This window comes from Diadema antillarum, unplaced genomic scaffold (genome assembly GCF_040938485.1).
Source record: "Diadema antillarum isolate AM-2024a unplaced genomic scaffold, OU_Dant_1.0 seq00001923_RagTag, whole genome shotgun sequence".
Taxonomy (NCBI): Eukaryota; Metazoa; Echinodermata; class Echinoidea; order Diadematoida; family Diadematidae; genus Diadema; species Diadema antillarum.
Window position 1 is genome coordinate 1 of NW_027272586.1, and position 27,021 is coordinate 27,021.

The 27,021-nt window shown below is 36.9% G+C and overlaps 1 protein-coding gene across 1 annotated transcript; it reads right to left on the minus strand.

The window, feature by feature from the left end:
* Positions 1 to 10,509: 10,509 nt before the first annotated feature.
* On the minus strand, positions 10,510 to 26,752 carry LOC139713201 (E3 ubiquitin-protein ligase TRIM56-like). Its single transcript, XM_071624950.1, has 3 exons — positions 26,195 to 26,752; positions 25,558 to 25,611; positions 10,510 to 10,590 (listed from the first exon to the last, which is right to left on the minus strand). The coding sequence occupies exons 1-3, from the start codon at positions 26,750 to 26,752 to the stop codon at positions 10,510 to 10,512; spliced, it is 693 nt and encodes a 230-aa protein (XP_071481051.1).
* Positions 26,753 to 27,021: the final 269 nt, after the last annotated feature.

Sequence of the window (27,021 nt, forward strand, 5' to 3'; positions counted from 1 at the left end):
AGCGAGCGAGGTGGAGGGGAGGGTGTGTCCCCCCTCCCACGGTGAGAACTTTTTGCATTTTGATGTTGCAAATGGTGCAATTTGATGCATGTTTTTGCGTGTTTAACGAGTTGAAAGGTTGCAGTATATTTTAGTGTAGATTATTATTGAACAATTTGCCTATAAAATGGTATAATTCAAATACACTGGTCTTCTTGTATTAATTCTTACGCTGAATATCATGAACGCTGTCTGTTCAGCAATCAAACAGAAAAAGCATGCACACGAGGGTGTAGATAGGGCATATCCCCTGCCACACGAAGGTGATTTTGCGTTTTCAGACCTGAAATTCAGCGACCTGGTGCAAATTTTTGGTGCAATACTTTTTCATCGAAGTGTTAAAATCACGGAATTTAGCTCTTATTCCGAATGTGCACCATCTGTGTGTATGTATAAAGTCTAGTGAGGTATATAGAGCTTAGGGAAGGGGGGATTCCCCCTCCCGCTCGTGGAGCTTTTGCGTTTTTAGAATTGAAATAAAGCGATCTGGGTATAGCACAGTCTACTTTTATGCATGGCGGGGGGGGGGGGGGGCGAACAGGGAGAGGCGTGGACGAGTGTTATCTCCACCCTTCCCTTCCGATGGAGCTTTTGCCTTTTTAAGGTTGAAATTGAGATATCTCGTATACGCATATTTGATGAATCAACATTTGGGAAATCACCAAAAAAAAAAAAAAAAAAAACTGATAGGGGGGGGGGGGGGCTGAGGGAGGAAAGGGTCGATTAGAAGGGGAAATTCCCTTATATATGAAGGAACCTTGAGTTTTTCGAAATATAAGTGATAAGTCTTGTGCGCTCAGAATATTCATAATTTTTTGTAAATCTAAAAAGTTTACTTAGCTAGGGAAAGAGGCACAGAGGGGGAGGGTTTGGGAGGGGGATACCCCCTCCCAAGCACGAGAGATTTTGCATATTTTGAATTGAAATTCAACGATCTGGTGCACACTTTGAGTGACATATTATGTGCATGCATATAGTATACACGCATTTTTTTTCCGCCTCCCAAATCCCCGGTCCAAATCTCAGGGGGGGGGGGGGGGGGGCGACCGCCCCCATCGCCCCCCCCCCCCCCCCCCCCCCTGGCTACGCCAGTGGCCGGAACTCAGGAGCCTGAGTATATTTCTTCGAAGTTCATCATGTCACTGCCGGTGACCAAAGATAGCCTGGTGGCTGTGTCGTTGTCTGGAAAACAGTAACCCAGATGATATTTTCGAATCCTATTGTTTCCTATTTTCAACGTGTTCGCTTAAAACACATTAACATGTACAGGGTGATAATTGATAAAAAAGTATGACATAGCCAACCCTTACTTGTATGTAAAGTATTTCTCATCTCCTACGGCTTTCTGCCTATCGTCCACTCTTTCATATCACCAACTGTCAGATTGACTACAAATAAATCCTAATGTATGAAACATAAATTATGAGGTTGTAAAAGTGCAACAAAGGGAAGTTCCAAGTGTTGACGAAGACATACAGTTTCAGACTAGTTTCAGTTAATGTTATTCACGGCAATGTGCTTTTCTGCAAATCCGTGATCAACATAAAAAGAACAAAAAATACATTCAAAGTGCATACAATAATAGAGTGACTGACATAACTCAAGTAACAAATAAAAGGTACAATCGAAAAGAAAAAAAAAATAAGCTAACGTTGAAGACGATCCAGAAAAAAAAATCCCGGACAGTTGCTGAAACTAGAAACGCCGCATTATGAAGCTCGTTTAAAATCGGGCAAAGAAAGCTTACATTTCAAATCATGCACAAGCAGATTCCAACTCTTCACGCCTCTAATAGAGAGTTCTTTTCCAAAAATTCTGTTGTTACCTTAATACACGAAACAAATTTCTCAAAAAGTTATTTGTTCTGGATTCTTTAAAATTTTGCAATACATATTCTAGAAAAAATTCCATTAGAAATTTGAAAGAAAACATCAAGACTCTATACAGATTAGAGTGACGCACATGAAGGTGACATAGCGGAAATACACGTTGAATGCAAGTCAGTTCGGCAATGCCACTTCGGCTAACCCCTCATTGATTCTATACAGACCCAATAACGTTGAACCTAACTCACGTTAGGTTGTATGGAATATGAAGAGTTCATCATCCAGACAGAATGCTATCTCGCCACTCTCAAACTCTTGCAGACCGTAGTAGTCTGACTCACTTGTTCTGAAATCACTGATGAGATTATGAAGGTGCTCGAGATCACTCGTGTATCGATCGATACTGATAAGACTCTCCTCTTCATCTACCCAGGCTACAATGACCGAATCATCTCGACAAACAGCTGGGAATGCCAATTTGTTCTCTTTTTGCATGGTATGGACCTTTCTCCCTTCACTATCAATGCACACGACGGTTTCTCTGTCCGTCAGTATCATGTTTTCCGTGGATTTAAAGGAGAATAATTGCCACGGTGAATATCCATGACACATTATTTTCCTGACTGATTTACCACCATGTGGGGTAAATACCTCTATGACTTTCGACCACTCAAAACCCACGTAGATGTTATCGCTTGCATCAGTAGAGAGATTACCAAAATGTACACCTAGAAAGTTACCTGATTCAAATTCGATATCGAGTTTCTCCCACTGTCGAGTGTAGAGAAAAATGTTATCGTCATCATTTATGACACTTCGACCATCAGACAGGAAAGCAATCGCAGTAATATAGTGATCTTGCAGAAGCCTGTCCTGTAACTCGCCATCATGGGAGTAGAGAAGGATTCCACGATTCCAGGACACAGCAATCTTATTGTCTGGTGCACGAGTGATACAAGTCATTGCATCCTCGTCGACAGGTAGCTCTACGCGCGTCTTGACATCCCAAGTATGACCTTTAAGCTCTCCAAGACAAGGATCATTGACCGTCACCTGTCTATGGAATGAAATCTTCTGAGCTCGTTCTTTCACATATCTCGGTAATTGGTCGTTAGGATAATTTTGTCCAAGAAGGGTCTCCAGGTTCTCGCACAGTGTGTGGTGTGTAATCAATGCATCTTTCTCCAACGGCAACTTCACACCGTCAGCTACCAGCTCTTCCGCAGCGTTAATTTGAGTGATTCTTAGACGACTCCTTTCCTTCATGATATTCAATTCTTTCTTGAATTCTTCAGAAAGTTGCCGCACTTCCCATTTGAGCGCCTCTCTTCTGGCTGACAATAGTTGTATGTTTTCCTCGTACGCCTTGTCTATGTCATCATTGAGCTTTCTCATCATATCTGATATTTCCTTGTGTTGTGTTTCTATGAACTCAATGTGTTCTTCAAGGATTATTTTCTTTGAGCTTGCTCTTTTCTGTAATTCTTTAACATTTTCCAATAATTTTTTCTCGTGTTTTGATGCCTTAACCATTCCATGTCCCTTCTGTGAGTGCTTCAACATTCCACATATGCAACACACGTACTCTCGACATCCGGTACAGAAACATTGTTCATCGCTGTTAGGGTGCTCGTTACACTTCCGTCGTCTTTTAAGCGGAACCTTCCCAGAGACAACCTCCTTCATATCCACAACTGCATGGTTGGAGAACGGTGTCCAGATTAGATGTGTTTTTTCACAGGATGTACACATACTATCCCCACAGTCCTGACAATAGGACACAGCTGGCATTTTTTTGTCTGTGCCTGTACAAAGTGTGCATGTTGGTGTTGAATTCCTGATGGTTTCCACTTCGTCCACGAGAGAATTTAGGACTACGCTTGGAAGTAAGTGACCCACATCTCCGTTATAAACTGAAGTTCCTTGCCTGCACACAGGACATGTTATAGCATGTTTGTTGGTTTGAGTTTGAAAGATACGTTCCAAGCAGTCTTTGCAGAATGTGTGACTGCAAAATAGCGTTTTCGGTTGGTTGAAAAGTGTCATACAGATAGGACACCCCAGATTCTGCATGCTGATTTGATGAATTGTTGCCATGATGTTAATTTCTGTATCAGAAACAAAAACACATTTAGGTGTAGAGATATATCAACCATTATTAATAAAAGAATAGTACAAAAATGTAAAAAAAAAACCACACACACAAAAAAAAAACAACCCCCCCAAAAAACAACAAAAAAAAAAAACAAGAAGAACTGATCAGTAGGGAAAACAAAATGTTTAATTATCAAATATTTAGTACGTGAAAGTGTTGATGAACATATAATAGGGCACAGATGAACGTTATATTCGTATCCAGCTTTCAAAGTAATAAGTACTCTTTACTTTCTGGTTCAAAGTTACTTAAAGTAATGTGCAGTTCCGCTTTGTATTTCGAGGATGAGGAATTAGATTGAATGTGCAATGGATATTCTGGACCCTAACTGATTATGAAGATTTAGTTAGGCGCCGTGAAAGGAAGAAGGTACATTGTTGACGAGACATGGTCCGCTTACACAAAATATGCTCTGCTGTCACATTATGCTCCGCTAAAAATTGCTCCGGCGTTCTAATTCTGCATTAAAAACAAAACGTCTACGAGTCACACAGACTATGACACCAGGCAAATAAGTCCAATGAGTTCGACACTATAGGTTACAACATCCCACGGGTTCGACATTACAACACGGGGCTCAATGTGTCGGTCTCGTTGGCCTTCAGTGCAGGATCCACATAGCAGACTGACGTCGAAAAGACGTCTTAATTTGGTCGCAACTGGTCAAACTGGTCGCATGTCAAGGCCCGGTCACACTGCCCAAAGTCGCGTAAACGCATTAATCACGTCAGAAATTAATGCGCGATTTGGGCATTTCACGAGTTTGTCTGACGTGGAACCTTCGTAGTTGTCCGCCGAATGTGTGCCGGATCGGCGCTTTAAGCGATTCCATGGAGGCTCGGTCACACTGCCGAAAAGTCGCGTAAACGCATGAATCACGTCAGAAATTTAGTTTTGCGTGCTTGTCCGTCGAGAATTTGACCATTTTCGCTGATTTACGCGATTAAAATCACCGATGAATTGCGCAAGAACAGTACTATACATACGGAAAGATCACGCAAAACACGGGTTTGATGTGCACCCCTCAAAATTTTTAACGTGGTTCATGCGTCTACGCGACTTTCGGGCCTTGGCCAGTGGCTCAAACTAGGGCTTCGCGTAAAAGTTTACGCAGTATTGCGCTGTTTTACGTAATTTTTGCGTAGTATGCGTCGTTCTTACGCGGACATTGCATGAAATATGCGTGAAATATCAGTGTTTGTTCGCGAAAATGTTGCCGCTATCGCGTTCATGCGCAAATAATGCGCGATTCATATATATGCAGTTCATTAGTGATAATGTGCAGATTATGCGTGGTTTACAGTGGACCTCAGTCGTCGTGCACAACCACGAACGTATTCGCCCTATTTCGGGCCTTTGCGTGCCTATGCGCTGAACGTACGTGGTTTGTTAGTGATTTTTGCGTGATTTTTCCGTAGTTCGTGGGCAATTCATCGGTGATTTTCATCTCGTAAATCAGGGAAAATTCTCGACGGACAAGCACGCACAACCAAGTTTCTTGCGTGATTCATGCGTTTACGCGACTTTTGGGCAGTGTGACCGAGCCCTCATAGAATGACCGGAAAATGACGTGATTTTAACGTCTTTTTTGCAACATACTTATCACGTCATGTTAGGGACCTCGTAATGACGTAAAGTTTACGTCAGTTTTGTGTTATAATGTTTTACCAATTGTTAGTGACGTACTAATGACGCAAAATTTACGTCAATTTTGCTACATATTTTTCACATCATATCAACGACTTATTAATGACGTAAGATCTAAGTTGCTTTGCGACGTATTTAGCACGTCATGAAAACGACGTATTAGTTACGTCAGATTTACTTTGTTTTGCGACGAATTCCTGACGTCATATGAGCGACGTATTAATAAGGTGTAAGTTACATTATTTTTGCGACGTATTTATGACGTCATAAAAGTTTAAGTCAGTTTTGCCTGTATTCTTCACGTCATATTAATGACGTATAACTGACAGTAAATGTACGTTGCTTTGCAACGTATTTATGACTTTATATTAGCGACTTATTGATAATGTAAAGTTGACGTCAATTTTGCGACGTAGACCTACATATTTATGATGTCATATTAACAGCGTATATATAACGTCAAACTTACGTTGCTTTTTGTCGTGTTCATCACGTCATACTAGCGACTTTTTCCCTGATGCTAGAGACACGTCAGAATGACATCAATCTCACGTCATTACATGTTGTCGTTTTGACAAAATTAATTGAAGAAAATAGACGTCATGAAGACTTCTCAAGCTGACTTCAATTAGTCCTATTTCTGCTGAAATGGAAGACATCTAAAAGACGTCATATTTGTGACGTCTTTATGACGTTTCAGTATTCATTCAAAGACGTCATTAAGACGTGTAGACTAAAAGTTATTTAAAGACAAGATTTGACGTCAAAAAAACGCCTCCTTGACGAATATAAACAAAGTGGACGTCATATACTAGTAGATATGTCTCAAACTGCCGTCAAAATGTATTTTTGCTCAAATGGAAGTTGTCCAAAAGACGTCACATTTAGTGGTCATATTAATTATTCTTAATGAATTGTGAATTACCTTTTTAAATACAAGATGTCACATCGGAATAGTGTCATAAACACGTCGTTTACACGTCATGCCCTTTTAACGTATATCGGTAAAGAAAACAAGATAAACGTATTAAAGACGCCTTTTTATGAAAATGAAGAAAATGGACGTTATTTCTATGTCATTTTTAAGTTGTGACCGTAAGGCTAAGTAGTATTTCATTAAAAGATCTAATAAAATGGTGAGTAACTCAAGGTTCAACCATGATACGAATCTAACCTACCCTTCCCCTAATATCCTAAATCCTATATCTACGTCTACTACCTATTCCTATGGTTGCAGCACTTTTTTTAACACGTTTTTTGTGTGCGGGCAAAAAAGTTGTAATGCTTTATGACATAGTCACTAAACAAGGTCACAATATATATGCTCAATTGAAATATAAAATACATGTTCATAACACAAGTTGAGTGTTTGAATAACGTAACAATAGAGTGTACAATGTCTGACAAGTTTATGATTATGACCAGAATGTTTACTTTTCAGACATGACCAGCTTTGACCTCGTTTTCATGTTCTTTCAGAATAAATCTTGATTATGTTGGGTGTTGCTCAAGACTTTTGCAAGTAACGATACACTGCACACCTACCAAACCCAAAACACACAAGCATTTAAACACACAAACACACAACACCCACACAAACCCACACACACGCACGCATACACACACACACACACACACACACACATACACACACACACACACACCAAGTGCATGGAAGGTGCAATCATTACGCTGTTAGGCGCCCGTCGAGTTTTCGGCACAAAGAAAATACAAAAAAAAAAAAAAAAAGGAAGGAGAAAGCTGCAACATTGCTCATGTTACAGTGTAGATTCTGTACTTTTGTCCATGCTTTGAATGAAGCTAGAACACTCTGGCTTAAAATATCGTCATTCAAACGTGTAGGGATATGTCACTTTCCGAGGAATGCATATCATAAAACTCGTCGGTAGCATTTGTGACTCTGATGCGATGCTCGATGCTACAACTTAATGAAAAGATCTTCAATTTGGCTAAATATCGGGTAAACTAGCTTTCTTTAATATTTTGTTATTTACATTAAGATTTTTTTTTTTTGGCCAAATGACAACACATAATAAAACGATCTTTTCACATCGCTTCAACAAATGTGTATATTACTTGAGAATCGTAGCTGTGGGTTGCATTTCTCTTCCTTTCACACTGTTGACATAGTTCTGCTGATATAAATAAAGTTCATAAGGGTAAAGTGCTATCATAGCCCCATTATATCATCACTTTCTATGTGTATACACTATTCTTATGTGTGTGTTGAAGTACGATACTGCACGACTCTCGAAACAAGAATTCATGCATCACTTCCTTGAGTGTCGGTCTACGACAAATACTTTGTGGACATTAAAACTCATTAACCTAACTGGAAATCTGATAACAGTAAAGGCTGAAACTTGACTTCTGTTGGTTTCTATACTTACATTAAATTTTCATAAAAACGGACGAGTATATGCATGCAATTATAGTGTATGATATTTTTGAAGTGTATCTCAATTAATGTATAGGAATTAGACATAATGATAGTCCCAATATCTATTATTTTTGTACAACGTGTATTTTGTAAGATGTTTGAAATATCACACATCTAGCAAACAATAATGACATACTCAATTTATAATCGAGTGTGAATGATGGAATCAAAATGAATCTTTAAAAACAACATCTATAATTTATGATTTGGAAAATAGTGGAAATAGATAAAAGACACCAACATACTTATGAAGTTAAAATTGAATATGTTACAGTTGCTAGATCAATATTTTTTCATAATCATATTAATATGATATGATTTTTACCAGTCTTGATGGTCGTAACAACGTTAGAATGACGTCATACGATTCGTCATGAATATTCATAAGATTGAATCTAATACGCAAAAACTAGTGAAAATATGGAAAACATTGATCATTACAGTATTTATGCTGGGTTTAAACTTAATCTGTGCCAGAAATTGTACATTATATTCTTATCTTATTCGAACTAATCTTAACTTGCGTTATGGGGACATATTTTCATAATCAATTGGGTTTCTCACAAAATTTTGGCCTAGTTTAGTAACCATGCTATGAAGCATTAAAACTTTTTTTGGGGTACATGTATATATAGAAACGTGTTACATCAGTCCAGTAACAATTAAGGAATAGGTGTAAGTATAGGAATAGGGTATATGACTTTAGAGTGGTAGATAGGTTAGATTCGTAGGATATTACTGAAGATGCCGCACCTCCATTAGACTTTGTAATTAACGCAGTAATTACTCTATCTTGGCTTTAAAACGACGCGAGACTGACGTCCTTTTTTGGGGGTTGAATTCGTCAAAAAGACGTCATTTAGACGTCTTTTTTCTGTATCAATATACGTAGAAAGATCTTAAATTGACGTGTAAACAACATGTTTATGACGTTTTTCTGACGTGATATTTTGTCTTTTAAGTAGTAATCTAAACGTCATTAAGACATCTTTGTATGACCACCTAAACGTCAGACAGACGTCACAAATATGACGTCTTCTTTACGTCTTCCATTTGAGCAAAGGTACATTTTGACGTCAGTTTAAGACGTCTTCATAACGTCCTTATTCTTTGTTCATTTACGTCGTTAAAGACGACATATTACGACGCCTTTCTGACGTCTAAATATGACGTCTTTTTTGCGTCCATTTGAGCAAAAATACCGATTTTTGTTGACAGTTAACGACGTCTTTCTGACGACAGCGCTGACCTGAAATAGACGTCATTCTGACGTTTCTCTGCAATCAGGGATATGGATCGAGCAGTGTCGAAGTCATGGATCGTATGGCTCGTGAGGTGTATGACTCATGGGCTGTGTGACTCATAGGCTGTATGACCCACGAACTGTATGACTAATGGGCTGTATAACGCGTGAGATGTATACGTCGTGGGCAGTATGACTCATGGACTGTATGACTCATGGGCTGTATGACTCTCCCTACAGTCGGAGAAAATCTGGATTGAAAATGAGGTGAGCGTTTGCAAGTTGTAAACCCATCTTTATGCTGGTCCCACACATTGAACCTTGTGATGTACATCGCCGTGACTCTTCTTCTGTAACATTTCATTGCCTTGGTGGGATGCCAAGAGCCCCTTTTGTGCCTGGAACAGCGTTTGTCACTCCTTTGTTACTGCTCCATTGTTCGAATCACCTCATCCGGTATAATGGCAACTCCCTTGAATACCAGGCAATCAGCTGCAGTAGCAAGTTAGGTGATGACAGACCTGTTAAAAAATCAGGAATTTGTTGGCCTTCTTGAGTCAATTGTTGGGAACGCCATTGAAAAGAAACTTGGAGATTTCATGAAGAATGTTGAAGTTCTGCAAGGGGAAGTGTTGGACCTGCAAAGAGACTTGGAGAAGAAGGACAAAGAAGTGAAAAATCTGCAGCAGAAGGTCATCAAACTTGAGCAAAGCAACACAAGATTGGAAAACTCCATAAACAATCAAGAACAATACTCTCGGCGATCATGCATCCGTATCTTTGGTCTGCAAGAGAAAAGAGGAGAGAAGACGGACATGTTAGCAGCAGATATCATCAAGACAAAGCTTGGAGTGACCTTGGACCCGGCCAAGGACATCGATCGGTCTCATCGTACTGGGAGCCCGCGTGAGACTGCGCGACCTGTTCAGTCTCCTCGTTCGACCAATGAGGCTTCATCGTTCCAATCACGCCCACGTCCCATCATCGTCAAGTTGACCAGCTACCGGAAGAAAGAGAGATCATCGAAAATCGCAAAAAGTTGAAAGGAAGCGGAATCGTCATCGTGGAGGATCTGACGTTGAAAAACCAAAAACTTCTGTCGCAGACCCGCAATACCCACAAGGTGATATCAGCGTGGTCATCTGATGGCCGTGTAATCGCCCTTCTTGGTGCATCTGGGGGAAAGAACATCACAAAACTGATTACATGTGAAGAAGACCTGAAGAAATTAAACACAAAATGATTGTCATTAAACACGTGTCAAACGACCTGCATCTGTGAATTTGTGACCAGCAAACAAGTACAGCTGTAAAGTATATGATTGTATCTCAATCCAGCTCTCCGTTTATGTTTATTATTTTGTATTGATTTACAGGCTTACTTCGTTTTATATAAATTTTGGTACCTGCATTTTGTAAATTCTTAGTCATTATGTTCCAGTGTCATATATGTGTTTTGTGTGCAATAGTGTGCATGTAATGTCGTGTAAGCATAGATTTCTCGGATGTCTCAATGATATTGATTTCAATACTCTGAATGAATTTTTATCACCACCTGAATCTGGAATTAACAATGATATACTTCAAACAAATTTTACACCGGAGGAGTTCAATGATTTTGTAGAAAATGAATATTTCAATGAAGATTTGAGTAAATATTTGTCTTGTATTCATATTAATGTGAGAAGTTTATGTCGCAATTTTGATGCTTTATCGCTTTTTCTCTCTTCCTTGTCTATGCAAATCAAAGTTGTTGGTATTAGTGAAACATGGCTAAATGATAATTCACCTTTATCACTGTGCAATATTAACAATTATGAGTTCGTTGGTAACAGTCGCAAAACTAAACGCGGAGGAGGTGTTGGGTTTTATGTACATAAAGATATCTCTTTTAATCGCCGATGCGATCTTGATATTAACACTGATTTTTTTTGAGAGTATATTTATAGAAATAACAAATTGCAATACTTCTACTTTGATATGTGTTGTGTATAGACCACCCAATAAGTCAGTTAATGAATTTTGTGAGTCTTTGAATGATATTTTAGATATTGTTAAAAAGGAAAAGAAATATTTTTATCTAATGGGCGATTTTAATATTGATTTGCTTAAAATAGGGTGTGTGCAATATGTAAATGAATTTTTGGATTTGCTATTATTGAATTCTATGTTACCTTTGGTTCATTATCCCACACGTGTCACTGACTCTTCCGCTTCATTACTTGACAACATTTTTACTAATGATTCTTGTCAGATCCACTCTGGAATTATTTTAACTGATATATCAGATCATTTCCCGGTATATTGTATTTGTAAAAGTGTAATTTCATTGTTTAAAAGTCAACAAAGACAAATGAAGAGAGATACAAATGAAAATAATATTGTATATTTTTTACGGTCACTGGAATCGACGTCATGGGAATATGATAAAAATGATGGTAATATTAGTTTTGATAATTTTTTTTGATTTAATTACTGACAAATATAATGAATCATTTCCGTTGATTTCAGTTTGTGGTAAACGAAGGAAAAATGATAATGTATGGTGTACAAATGATATTCGTAAATTAATAAGGAAAAAATGTAAAATGTATAAATTGTATAAAAAGAATCCAAATGATTACCGTAAAACTCTTTATAAGAAATATCGAAATAAAGTAACTAATATGATAGAATTAGCTAAAAACAAATATTATGAGAAAAAGTTAGCTGATAGTACTGGGAATAGTAAAAAGACATGGGATGTGATAAATAATGCCTTAGGGAAAAAGTGCAATAAGAAAACAACCATTAAATCTATTAAGTGTAACAATGAAACAATTATAAATGAGAAAGAGATTTGTAATTTGTTAAATACATATTTTGTTAATATTGGTTGCGATATTAATTCATCTTTTGATGTTTCAGATGAGTATGATTATCTTCAATATGTTACAAAAGTTGAGCCAACTGCATTTTTTAAACCAATTACTTGTAAAGAGATAATTGATGTTGTAACCAGTTTTAAGAATGATGTCAGTGCTGGATACGATAATATTGATATGCGAATTGTGAAAAGAGCTGTTCATTTGATATGTAAACCTTTATGTGCAATATTTAATCAGTGCATGGAATCTGGTATTTTTCCAGATAAACTGAAGATCGCAAGAGTTGTACCAGTTTTTAAAAGTGGTTCCCCTGATTTAATGACAAATTATCGCCCAATATCAGTTTTATCCGTTTTCTCCAAAGTTTTTGAAAAATGTATTTCCACTAGGCTTATTCAATTTCTGACAAAGTGCAATATTATTAAGAAAAATCAGTATGGATTTAGACCGGGGCACTCCACATCTTCTGCATTGATTGATTTCATTCATAAGGTGATCTGTGCAATAGACAACGGAAAAATTTTACTGGGCTTATTTTTAGACCTGAGCAAAGCATTTGACACGCTTGATCATAATATTCTTTTAGCTAAATTAGATCAGTATGGTATTCGTGGAGTTATTTTAAATCCTTTTAAAAGTTATTTGAGTAACCGTAAGCAGTTTGTATCAATTGATAAGAATGTTTCTGAATATAAAAACATAAGATGTGGAGTGCCCCAGGGATCGATCCTTGGGCCTATTTTATTTCTTTTATATATAAATGATTTGCCGAATGTTTCTAATATTTTACAATGCATTTTATTTGCCGATGACACAAGTATATTTTTGTCTCATGATAATATGGATTCTTTACAAGAGGTTTTTAATAAGGAATTGCAATATGTTACAAGTTGGCTGCGAATGAACAAATTATTAATCAATATATCAAAAACTAATTTTATGATATTTACAAAGAAAAAAATTAACATTGATACTGTATCTATTAATATGTGTGGTTCTCAAATCATGCAAGTTTCCTCACTGAAATTTCTTGGAGTTTTTGTAGACTATATAAATTGAATTGGTCAAATCATATTTATTACATTTGTAATAAATTATTAAAAAATATTGGTGTAATGTACAAACTTAGTTTTCTCCCGAATTCTGTTTTGAAATCAATTTATAGTGCTATAATTTTACCTTATTTGTATTATGGAATAATTGTTTGGGGTAATGCTCATGAATGTCATATTCAAAGACTATTACTACTTCACAAACGTGCAATACGAATCATTGCCCATGCCTCTTATCTTGCCCATACCCCACCACTCTTTTTATCCCTGAAAATATTGCAATTTAATGAAATGTATAAATACCAAGTGGGGATTTTTATGTATTTATGTAAGAATTTTATATTACCAAAAACTCTTTTGGACTTTTTCACATACAATAATCAAACTCATAATTACAATACGCAAACCGCGAGTGATTTTCACCTACCTCTATCTCGTACATCTTTTTATCAACGATCTATTCTTTACAGTGGTCCTATTCTGTGGAATTCTCTCCCCTTTGAAATACGCAATGCTAACTCATTGAATATATTTAAGTCTGGTTATAAAAAAATTCTCTTCAATAATTACAACCAAATTCATTTAAGTTAGAGTATCAGTTTTTACCCTTTACGTTTTGAGACATCAGGTGTTTGTTATTGTCTTTGTGTGTTGATTGTTATGTCTTAGTCTTGTCTTGTTCTTATGTTTTACTTGCTTCGAACACATTGGTAACAGAAATTTAACGTATGTTTTTAGGTCAGCCGAAAATAAGGGACATTTCCTTTCTGGCTGCTGCCTACCACAGCAATTCCTTTTACACTGTTTAACTGATATTTTGTAATTGTATTCTAATGTTGTTGTATGTGTTTGTTTGTTTTTATATGTTCTTTGCTTGGTGAAATAAAGAAACTTGAATTGAACTCATGGGCTGTATGACTCATGGGCTGTATGACTCATGGGTTGTATGACTCATGGGCTGTATGACTCGTGAAATGTATAAGTAGTGGGCTGTATGACTCATGGGATGTATAACTCGAGGGTGTCGAACTCGTGACGTCTACAAATTGAACTATATGAGTCAAAATTGACAATTCTTGTGTGGATGAAGCCGAATATTATTATATGGTTAATATAAGCACTACAAAATAACCAACCTTAATATTCCAAGCTATTCGGTTTTGTCTTGGAACAAAGTTTTAGAGCACCAGTCAATATGATGAGCATTACATACGTACCAGTAAAACTCAGGAAAACACAATAGAACCTAAGGTTTAAAGGGGGTGCTAGTAACTAATCAGTTGGAATGAGTGGGAATGCTGGGGGATGATCGTTCCAGTCCATGTGGGATTCATTTCAGAGTACATTATATATCTACTGTGGTGTGAATATTCTTACTACAGAATGGTCTCATATTCAAGTAATGTGCAATTTAATGTTTCCTGGTTAGCATGCCTGTACAGTGACGGGGTATTAAACTGCACATTACTTGAATATGAGACCGTTCTGAAGCAAATGATTTTCACACGACAATAGATATACACGTACCCTTGAATAAATCCCACAAGAATTGGAACAATCATCCCCCAGCATTCCCACTGATTCCCACTGATCAGTTACCAGCCATACCCTTTAACATAAGAGTATTAAAACGGTATGCTTACAAAATCTGCTTTACTTACGGCTTCTATTTTGCTGATTTATGTTTTGCCCCGACGAGTACTTCCCTGAAGATCACAATTTGCTCGGTAAGCCTCCCGGAGGATGGTAAGAATAAATATAAGATGTGAACGTAATCACGTTTACTGATTTCTTGCCAAATGCAATCAGATTTCTAAAAAAGCTGGTCAAGCAGGGAACGAAATGCATTATGAAGCGCTCACATGATACAGTCGGGCGGTGTATGCAGATTTAGAGGAAGTGGCTCTGACCTTTTCACAGCCACCTATTTATCAATATCAATGGGTTTTCCCACATTTAACTGTAGGTATTCTGTTAACGTGGATTATATATTTCGCGGCGTGGTATTCTCGCTATTTCGCCCTCATGAATTAGCACGTAGGCACGCCATATCTATCAAACTAATGTACGAGGACACTCTCTCGCGCGAAATTTTAAACAAGCGAGGTTCACTGAAACTTGCTCAAAGTAGGAAATTGATATTTTGACAGTATTCCCTTTGACACTAGAACATCTTCCATCGGATATCAATGACACAACGTAAGTCACAGTGGGCACATTAAAGGGATGGTACAGTATTGGTGGAGATGAGGTACCAAGAAAACACTCGTGATATAGTACAGAGCGTACCATTTTAAGAGGAATTCAAAGTTTAAAAAGCTACAAATAAGGGATATTTCCTTTCTGGCTGCTACCTTCCATATCATATCTGTTAAACCTATGTATGTGTAATTGTCAATCTATTTTTGTCGTATATTTTCCTTTTCACTGTATTATTGATATGTTTGTAATCGTATTCGAATATTGATGTATGTATTGTTTTTTTAATATGTTCCTTTCTTTGGTGAAATAAAGAAACTTGAAACTTGAAAATCGGGTTTGGAATGACTGAAACATCCAAAAACAAAGTAAAACAAAACGATCCTAATAAAGTGTGGGTCCCACAATTTGTTAGAATTGCTCTCTTCTGGATATCTCGGCCATTTCAAAACCAATATTCATCAAATAGACGTTGAATTTCTTATGGAATGACATGCTCTTTCATATTTCATAAGAGGTTTCTCATTATCTCACCAAAAAATGTTTGAAACCTTAAATTAGGTCTCAACCAAAACTATACGATCCCTTTAAGTGATTTATATCTAAGCCCCATAAATCTCACTTCTTACACAATACATGGGTACGTATCTTATCTTCACACCAAAATATGATTTCACGAAGGTTGTGATAGAAATAAGTATAACATATACGTTCGGACGGCTACAACAGGAAATAAGGAAATCGTCAAAACATCTTTACAGGAAGTTGACTCATGCCAGAATAGGGCACACTTTGTATGTAGTGAGGATGACTATTTTCCAATGATACCAAAGAATGCAAAATAGAAATTTAGAAATTTACAAAATGCGATCCGATAGACTAAAGAGCTGCAGCAGCATTCACTAGAATGGTTATCATAAAAAGGGAAGTGATGTACTGCTGAGAGAGTATGATAACAAATGTGAACTTTTCAACATTGTTTATTGATATGACTGTATAATGTGAAAAGTGTTCCATGATTGAGAGTACGACAAGGAAATGTTGTGAAATGGTATCGTATAAAACCTGTCTTGCTGGTGTAAGCTGGTGCATCTTGTTTTGGGAAGTTGCATCAATTATTAGTGTTATGCTTATTTCAGCTGCCTTTCCTTTTGATGACATCATCACGAAAGACAAAAAAAAAGAGGATGCAGAAAATGGATGCACGGTATTAAATGATTGAAAGCATTATTTTGATGCATATCAAGAAAGAAAGAAAAACAAGAAGTGGCTAAATTTGTGATGTGGATACCAACCATAAGATTTCGTCATGACCACAAGACCACATTTAAAGGAGACCTCCACATGATTTTCAGATTTTTACATGTTTTGAACAACTATTATGGGTTATAGTGAGGACAGAGTTTCAGAAGTTATGATATAATTGAGATGAAGAATAAGAATATTTTCGAAACTTATAACAAATTGCAATGAACAAGGATGATGACATGGCAGGGTCACATGATAATGCATGAGTTGGGGCTCAAGGAAGCAGAAGAAAAGAAGGCATGCATTGATTATACACAGGTGAACTTGCAAGCAAGTGGTATTGTAATGAAATTACACTGCTACATTTCTGAAATATGTGAGCCTCCTACGTCATCATCCTTGTTCAGTGTAATTTGTTTAAGGTTTTTCAGTTCGATTTTATTTCTGCATTTTTCTAAAGGAAATCATATACTGAAAAATGACAACACGTGTATCTGACAACAGAATAGAAAAAAAAACAATATTACATTCATAGTATCGTAATCACAATCTTGAAAGTATAAACATAACAATGAGATCAAAGGAATCGAGGACACACTTGTTTCAGAATAAAGAGGAAGAAAAAAAAATGCAGGAGCCTGCCGTCTTTAAGTACTTGCTTGATAGTGATGGCAGCCTCAGAATCTCAAAAAGGAAATAAGAAACATGATAACACATATACCGAATGGGCCAAATCCCATTGAAATGCTTTGTGCTAATTTTGTGGCGGCCGCAAGGGGACGCCAGGGGGGAAAAAGAAGAGAAAAAGAAAAAAATAAATATTGTTTCTCTTCTCAAGAGCAACAATAAATTCCACAAATCTATATATGGAGCTGTTGATTTATGTACTATATATAATATGATGTGAGATTATGAAAATCGTCTGGAATGTCCCTTTAAACTGGATTGCAGGCCCTGACAGCCAGGGGACCATTCAGGAAACAACTCTTGCGTGTTAACATAATTATAAAACGCCCTCTACAGCGAGGTACGCTAGATGGATGTGCTTCGTACACGAAACTCTTTGTAGTCGATTGGGTGATTAAGTACTACGATCCATCCGTCATTACGTTGTACAGATGAAGAACATCAACAACTCAGTGAATGCATGATTTGACGCTGACTCTTAAAAGTCGGTCGGATCGCATTTTGTAAACTGATCAAACTCTCTCTTGCATTCATTGGTATCATTACAAAATATGCAATTCTCACTACACACAAAGTGTGCCCTGTTGGAGCATGACTTGACTTCCTGTGAAGATGTTTTCAGGATTTTTTTTCCCATTTCCAGTTGTACCCGTTCAAAGGTATATGTTATTATGACTTATTTGTGTTACAATCATCGTGAAATTATATTTTGGTATGAAGATAAGATACGTGTCCATATATTGTGTAAGAAGTGATATTTATGACGAATGAATATAAATTGCTGAATCATTTCAAAACACTGTTGTAGCAGAAAGTTTCCTTTCTTTCTTTTTTTCAATTTTGTTTATCAGTTTCATGGTAGCCCATGATTATGTGGATGTTTTATAATTATTTATTGTTTCATTTGAAACTCGTGTTAGAGTGTGTCTATTAACTCGTAGTGGGTATCAATGCACACGTCTTTGTGTGTATTAGTTTCTGTCAGTGTGTCTTGTGTGTTTAAGTGCGTGAATGATTGTGTTTTTTTTCTCTTGTATAAGGTTTTTACTGATACTGAGTCTTGTATAAATGCAATTATGATTCATTGAACACGTACTGTGGGGTGAAAAGGCAGGTAAATGTAATAAAACGTATATCTTTGATGAGATCTAAACAAAAAAAAAAGAATATAAAAAGCAGTGATTACATAAAACATAATAACATATCATATAAGTCATTTAACGGGGCATCCAACTTCAAAGTTTTGTGTGACTCTTCACATTTCCTATTCATTTCAACAACAGGAAAATATTAAAGCAGGATGGCTACACATTTAGTTTGAAAATTTTCATATTATGTGTTATTTGTAAAATTATCGTTAGTTTTAGTATCATAATCATTGCGTATCGTCATGACGATGTCTTTTTTTTAATCCATCCTTTATTTCCTTTTATTCTATTTTCCAGTGAAGTTAATATCCTTGTCAACATCAAAACTATCACCGGAAAGTATACCACTAATGAACACTAAAATTCTGTGTATTCGCAGTGTACTACGTCAATATCTAGCAAGTTTCAAGTGTCGCCACTCAATTGTTAGGGCGACAAGGACGTTCAGAGGAAAAACAATAAAAGATGTTGTGCCCACTCGTGAGCACATTTTGCTTATAAATATCGACCTAGCGTCATTTGAGTTTGCACGGTCGGTTCCGGGCCATTTTTGCGCTAGCTCAAATTTACAGCGCAGAGAGCTACCTGATGCAATGATCCTATTGGGGTGCCATTTTACTTTGTATAGGCTGCATTCTAGCGACCCGTAATCTCGAGCTACTTTGCAACACGATTTTTCATGATTATTACACATTCCATCAATTTGATACTGACATGTTAAGGGTAGCAAATGTTCCCCCTGCTTTCTGAAAGCGGTTAGTCAAGTGCTCTTTCTTTATGCTATAGAAAAGTGATTTTTTTTTTTTTTTATGGCTCAAATCCTCGTAAAGTGTATCTATAACTGATCACTATTCAGAAGTTATTCCCCCAGGAATAACATCATGTTTCAGACTTCAATGACAGAAATATTGAATTTTCGTCATTTTTTTTTTTGTACGCCATCAATTGAAAGTTGTGAGGTTATGACATAGTTAGCTCACTCATTGGCAGTCATATCCACTGTATAAGAACTGTTTTACAGAAATTAGCAAAACTTCAAAATATCATAACTTCCTTATCTTTATCCTGTTTCAGTCAAATTTTTACCGCTGAACTCGTAAGATTTTACTCTTTTAATCAGAACAACTTATATTTGGACTTAATTTCCGATTTAAAGCTTAGCATTTGACAAATTCATATTTGCCAATAATCAAAAATGATATTCTCGACGTTATACGTAGCTGTCGTGACGACGTTAATGAGTATGGTTGGCCGACTGTGTATGTACGTGTGTGTGTGGGGGGGGGGGGGAGGGGGGAGGGGTGTGGCTGATAGTAAATGTACGTTAAAAGTGGCAAGTAATGGTTGGCGTGGCCGATTCTGGGTATAATTACATAAAGATTTGAATGAAAACATGATATCAATTCAAGTGCCTGAGAACGATACTACCTGAAATGGTGCCTTTCCTTGTGTTTTATTTCACTAACATCAAGTCATGAACATCTAAGGCGCCAACCTAAGTTATTTGAATATAAGTGTGAAATACGATAGGTAAGGATCTACAGGAAGAGCTTTTGAATTGATACAGATATTCTACCTATAATCAATGCATTAATTTAAAATAATTCTCCTGTTGCTTGTACAGTGGGAATGCTATAAGTTTAAATTCTTTGCTACTGTCTTCCAATGTAAGCAGCTGGTTTCTTCGTTAAATCAAAACGTGAATGTCAACATTCCTAGGTTACTAGGTTTCCTATACGTTAGTAGTTCCCTACATTCCCTAGGTAACAACCTGTCCATTGGCAGGTAAGTAGGCCTACAAAAAATACAATACACTGTAAAACTCAATTAGCAGAGGCACAAAAATACGTAAACATATTGCAGACTGAGAGAGAAGAACATAAAACGAAAGACACGGTACTCGAGAATAATGAAGGCTGGCATCAAAGCTTTTCATTTCAATTCAATTCAATTCAATTCAATTCAATTCAATTTGATTTTATTGTCCGTTTCTGAAAATTTGTTTTGTTTGCATGCATACTCGCTTACATCGATACATTATACATATACAAAGCACACGTATAACAAAGATACATAGACGTGATAGACATACAAGAAATCTATAATACAGCAATACAATATCACTCTCATAAAAAAAAAGAAAAATGAAAAAAAAGAAAAAAAAGAAAGAAGAAAGAAGGAATGAAATAAATGAAATGAAATGAAATGAATGAAATGAAATGAAATTGTAAAAAATACATAACATTAAAGAAGTTTTAATCTGTATGAGTCAACATTGTATTGGATGTGGTGTGCATATATATTGTACGGGTGTATGGATATGTGTCAATCAATAATAACTATATTAAAAAAATAAACAATAAAAATGTATGCATGTTTATATGTAAATAAATGATTGTATAAAAATCTTGAAGGTTATACACGTGTTTGTGTGTGTGTGTGTGTGCAAGTGTGTGAAGGTACAAAAATGTGAATCCATGGATGTATTTTCGACAAAAATATATATCACACCTCACGGTCATAATCATTCTATATACTCCTGAATTAATATTTTCACTTGACTTTAACCTTTGGCCTTTGACCCAATAGCCCAGAACTTTTCCCTGCGAAATCTTTGTCGAATGACAGAATATACACTGAATTTGAAACATACAAGCAAACCAACCAACCTTGGAGCAATTGATAAACACAGCTTCATCCACTCATACATATATATCTGATGTTTGATATAATACAGATTTGATGATCATAACACAAAACAACAAAAACAAAATATTACAATTTAAGCGGTGTCCCTCCGTTCAACATTAATCGAGCTAGGGACGCCTTTTATAACACGCAATAGAATAGCCTAAATCAAGCATTTATGTCAACATACCAAACATACCATAAAATGAATAGACGGCCATGAATTTCAAAGCCCGCTCAGATCTTTAACCATTTCTCCTGTACGTCATTTGAACATCTTTTTTTTTTTTCTGTTTAATCTAAGAGTATCGTCTGCATATCTCTGGGTGGTTGTGATGTAAATGTGTAATTCATTTATGGCCTGTCGTTCTTATTGAACGAAATGATCTTTCTGGTTATTTTCTTTCCCGTTTGAAATCTCAGTGATATATAAATCACGAAAAAAAAAATGCACATATACCAAGATTATTACATCTGAAGTATAGTGAAGTCCTCGCATAGGAGGGTTTACCACAGCATGCATGTCTACAAGTCAGAAAAAAGACAAAATCATCCTCTGATCGTATAATGTGCCAGGAGATGAATATAATATTATCTAATTGTTTGCGAAATATGGAAAAAATGACAGCTCTGCTATAAAGATATATATATATATATATATGCAACAGAACATTGCTTTATTGTTACAGCGCTTGCGGATCATCAGTTGCAAATTGCCTTTAAACACTGCAGTCATACGTGAACAAACATAAAGTAAACTCTTACGAAGAGCAATCGCAAGTTCACCTTACACACATTCTTGCAGATTACTACTACTACAAAAAAAGAAAAAAAGAAGAACATGGCAGCAAGGCATAGCAAGATATACCTACCAAGTTTATAGAAAATGTGGCACTGCATTGTCACAAGGATTGAATCAAAATCTTTAAAAATGCCCCCCCCCCCCCGTGGTCCAGGCCCCGAGGGACCATCCCTCAATCTTCCATAAGCAAACTTGGAAGAACGCTCAAAATGATGTACATTGTATTTACTCAAAGCATAGATTTTAAAGAAGATGATTTTTTTTTCTATTTCAAGCTTCTCTAATTTTTCGTTTCTCCAATATGTGGCCCTCAAGCGAGGGGGGGGGGGGCATATGCCCACTATGAAAATATATTGTATCATCCTAGCCGCTGCGGAAACACATGTTAAGTTTGATGAAAATGTGACCATATAATGCACTTCAAGAGGAAGAAAACACGTACTTAATCAAAACACTAAGATCTACCCTCTTCTGTTTCCAGAGAAGAATTCTTTAAAATAAAAATCTTCAATTTGGGGGCTTCCTTCTAAAGGAAGGAGGGATGGGATGGTCCAAGCCGTTTGAATGAATTAAGGTGCTATCACCATAGTGATGCTACATGGATGCCAAGTGCACGTGGTAAAATCCATGATGTCATTTTCAAGAAGAAACTGAAAATATAGAAAATGGGTCCTACTCCCCCGGCCTCCCCTGGGCCATAAGTGGGGTACATCCAGATCCATCATGAACAGAATTATATAGCATTCAGTCACCAATGTAATTACCCATTGTGCAAAATAAGTTCTATCACGTCTGGCTTCAGAAGAGAAGATTGAAAGATTCCTTGATTTTCAGGCGTTGGGCCCCTTTGGGGATACAGGGGAAGAGTGGTGCTCATTGGATTAACAGATTAAGATTCTTCTACTCCTAGGGTATTACAAGCCAAGTTAAGTGAAAATACCGTCATGGCGTTTTCAAGAAGAAGCTGAAAATGCAAGTCTATCGTCTAAACGTATACCTTGTTGAGGTTAAATCAAGACCAAATTTTACATTTTCGCTTACGGACGACTAACGACGCAAAACGGATGTCTGATCACAGTAGCTCCCATGAGCCTTCGGCTCAGGTAGGCTACAAATAGCATTTAAGAAAATGCATGAATGAAATTATTCCAGCTCTCTGACAGGCAAGTAACATAGCTTCAGAAATATCAGTTGACCACCTCAACTCAAATCACTGTACTGGATACACATAAGCTACAGGTAACGCCAACTATATACTAGGCTCTGAATGTAAAAAAAAGAACAAACAACAAACAAACAAACCCTTGCTTGGAAGTAAATTATCTTCATTCGTGGAAAAATGAGTTTGCGTTTGACAAATTATCATCAATCTCCAAAGCCTTCCTGTTTTCCCTACACATTCATATTTCTGGCGGGTTGACTACAGACAGATACAACAACATGAATTGACGTCGTGAAACGGAATCAATGGGAAGTTACAAGTGTTGACAAATGTTGACTTTTACTAGAGTTGGATTGTATGAGCTTGAATCTCTTCAATGCAACTAGAGCTTGACAAACTAATTCCAACTGAAGTTCTGGACAATTAAATCTAAATATTATGTAAAAAGCATTTACATGCTGTAGGAGAGAGGAAGAGAAGGAGAGAGAAAGGAGAAGGAGAGAGAAACAAACTTATTTGTTCTATGAAAAGCACGTCTTTAATCCCATTTTACTTTTTGTACGATCTCCCTAATCACTGCTTGTTTGTGCATCACAGTTGCTCTTTTTCACATCATTGCCAGTATACACATTGTTCTACGACCGTTGTACGAACTGATAACATAGATACCTGAAAGCTGCATCAAAATTAGATAAAAACAGGCATTGAAATCAGTTAGACATCAAGCAATGTAAAAAAATTCAGGCAATCTATTATGCAGAAAGAAACTGTAATTGTCTTGCAAAAAAACAAAGCAATTATTACTACTGTAATATTTTGTTTTTTTCTTTTGAGTCAAATTAACTCAGCTTCTGTTTCACTCATAAAGTTCCTTGAGTGCACATGCTACTAATATAGAAAAAAACATATTTCCATTATCTAGCACTGAATGACCAGTAAATGCAATGGAGCCTTATTACGGATATTTTGTATTATAGGTACAGACACAATTAACATATATCTCAAATCATATTATAATAAAGCCATTTCCACTAGACTTTTGAAGACCCATATCCGTCTTCTAGGTTTACAAGGCTCAGGGCGTGTTCCTTTAACTGCGCAATAAATGGTATCTTTGCTTAAAAGGGGTTTATAGTCTTGATTGAAACATAACAGGATTCTAACATTTTTATTGATATAATGAGAAAACTCTTATGAATGTGAAAGACTATTATGTAACCTCAAGAGGAATATGATGAAGATTGGTTTCGAAATGACTGAGATATCCAAAAGAGAGCGATCCTTATAAAATATAAATACCATCCCTTCAAACTAGTTAACTCAGAATTACGATCACTTTGAAACAACCTATTTATACGCTATATAATTTTCGATGACATACTTTTATGCAGAAAATTTTCAACTTTTTTTTTGTACATTGATAATTGTGCCTAGTATCCCAGGCAGTACATTGGGGATTTATACTTTCCACACACACACACACACAAAAAAATATAACCAAAACCAAACGTGAATGCGTCGAGACATCATTAGCATTGTAAACCAGTCTAAAGCAATTATTGTACTCTTCAAATTGTCTACCGATTGCGGAAATACACATTAAATGCAAGTCATTTCGACAATCCCACTTCGATGTATTCCTGTGATTTGATTTTACAGAAATAATAACGCTGATTGTGATTTCTACATTACGTTGTCTGCACATAGAGTCTCTTTCTACAGCACAATGCTGTCTCGCCGCTTTCAAACTCTTGTAGGTGTACCCATGCATATTTCAGTTCAGGTATTTTGAAATCACTGACGATATTCTGGATGTGCTCGAGATCACTTGTGTATCGATCGATACTGATAAGACTATCCTCTTCATTCACCCAGACTACAATGACCGAATCATCTCGACAAACAACTGGGAATGCCAACCTGTCCTCCTTCTGCAAGGTATGTAGGCCTATATCTCTCTCCCTGTACTATTAATGCACACGACGTTTTTTCTGTCTGTCAGCATCATGTTTTCAGTGGATTTAAAGGAAAATAATCGCGAAGGTGAATATCCATCACACATTATTTTCCTGAGTGCCTGACCACCCTGTGGGGTAAATACCTCGATTATTTTCGAACGAAAATTTCCTACGTAGACATTATCACTTGCATCTGTGGAAAGACTACTACCATATATAAGTAGATCGTAACTTGACTTAAATTCAACATCGACTTTCTCCCACTGTCGAGTATACAGTGAAATCTTGCGATGATCTTGTACGACACTTCGACCATCGGACAGGAATGTAATTGCACAAATACGATGACCCTGTAGTACCCTCTCCTGTAACTCACCATCATGGGAGTAGAGAAGGATCCCATCTCTACATGCCACAGCCATCTTATTGCCTGGTGCACGAGAGATACACCACACGACGGCAGGTAGCTCTACACTTGTTTTAACATTCCACGTATGACCTTTAAGCTCTCCAAGACAAGGATCATTGACAGTCATGTGTTTACGGAATAAAATCTTCTGAGCTCGTTCTTTCACACTTCTCGGTGATTGGTTGTTACCATAATTTCGTTCCAACATGTTCTTTAAGTTGTCGCACAGTGTGTCATGTGTGAGTAATGCATCTTTATCTAACGGTACGTTCATAGCGTTAGCTACCAGCTCTTCCGCAGCGTTTATGTGATTTAGAGTTCGATGACTCCTTTCCGCCATGACGTGCAATTCCTTCTCAAAAACTTCAGACAATTGCCGAACTTCACACTTAAGCGCCTCTTTTCTAGATGACAATAATTGCATGCATTCCTTGTATGTCTTGTCTATGTCATCATTGAGCTTTCTCATTATATCTGATATTTCCTTGCGTTGTGTCTCTATGAACCCAATATGTTCTTCAACTTTTACTTTCTTCACGTTTGCTCTGTTCTGTAATACCTTGATATTTTCCAATAACTCTTTCTCATGTTTGGATGCCTTTACCATCTCATGTCCTTCTTTCGAGTGCTCCAACATCCCGCATTTGAAGCAGACGTATTCCCGACATCCTGGGCAGAAACAGTCTTCATCCTCGTTCGGGTGTTCCTTACATTTACGTCTCCTCTTAATCGGAACTTTGCCCGAGAGCACCTCGCTCATTGGTACCACTGAGTGGGTAGAGAACGATTTCCATGCAAAGTGGGTTATCTCACACGTTTCACACATGAAGTTCCCACAGTCCTGGCAGTAGGATACAGCTGGCGGGTTTTCGTCCATCTTACAAACTGTGCATTGTGGATTTTTGGTTTTCACTTCGTCCACGAGAGAACTCAGTGGTACGATTGTTTGTAACTTTCTAACATCTCCACTGGGCAGGGGCGTTTCTTTTCTGCATACGGGGCATGTTATAATTAATTGTTTGCTGGGCTGAGTTTGAAAGACTTGCTGCAGGCAGTCTTTGCAGAAGGTGTGAGAACACGACAGTGATTTAGGTTGGTTGAAGAGTGTCAGACAGACAGGACACTCCAGATTCTGGCTGCTGATCTGATGACTTGTTGCCATGATGATTAATCCTATAATATAGATTGAAAAACACATAGCAGTAACGATAATATCAAATGTGACCCTGCACCACAAAACAAACAAAAAGTCGCCAGACATGAATTTTTAGTTAAGACCATATTCTGAAAGAGCAGATTTTAAGCTTCAAAATGATGTGTAACTCAAATCAAATGGACTCTCCTAACCTATCTAAATATTGGAAAGAAAGCACAAACTCAGGAAAAGTGTGAACTGAGAAAAGAAGCTCTGAAATACAGTGTCTATTCAAG

Excerpts from the sequence above, each read along its gene's own strand:
- LOC139713201 (XM_071624950.1), bottom strand. The coding sequence starts at position 26,752 with ATGGCAACAAGTCATCAGATCAGCAGCCAGAATCTGGAGTGTCCTGTC. Across the intron at positions 25,612-26,194 it reads CGAAAGAAGGACATGAGATG|GCAATAAGATGGCTGTGGCA; the intron begins GTAAAGGCATCC and ends CTCGTGCACCAG. Across the intron at positions 10,591-25,557 it reads CCTTCTCTACTCCCATGATG|GTCTTCTTCACATGTAATCA; the intron begins GTGAGTTACAGG and ends TAATTTCTTCAG.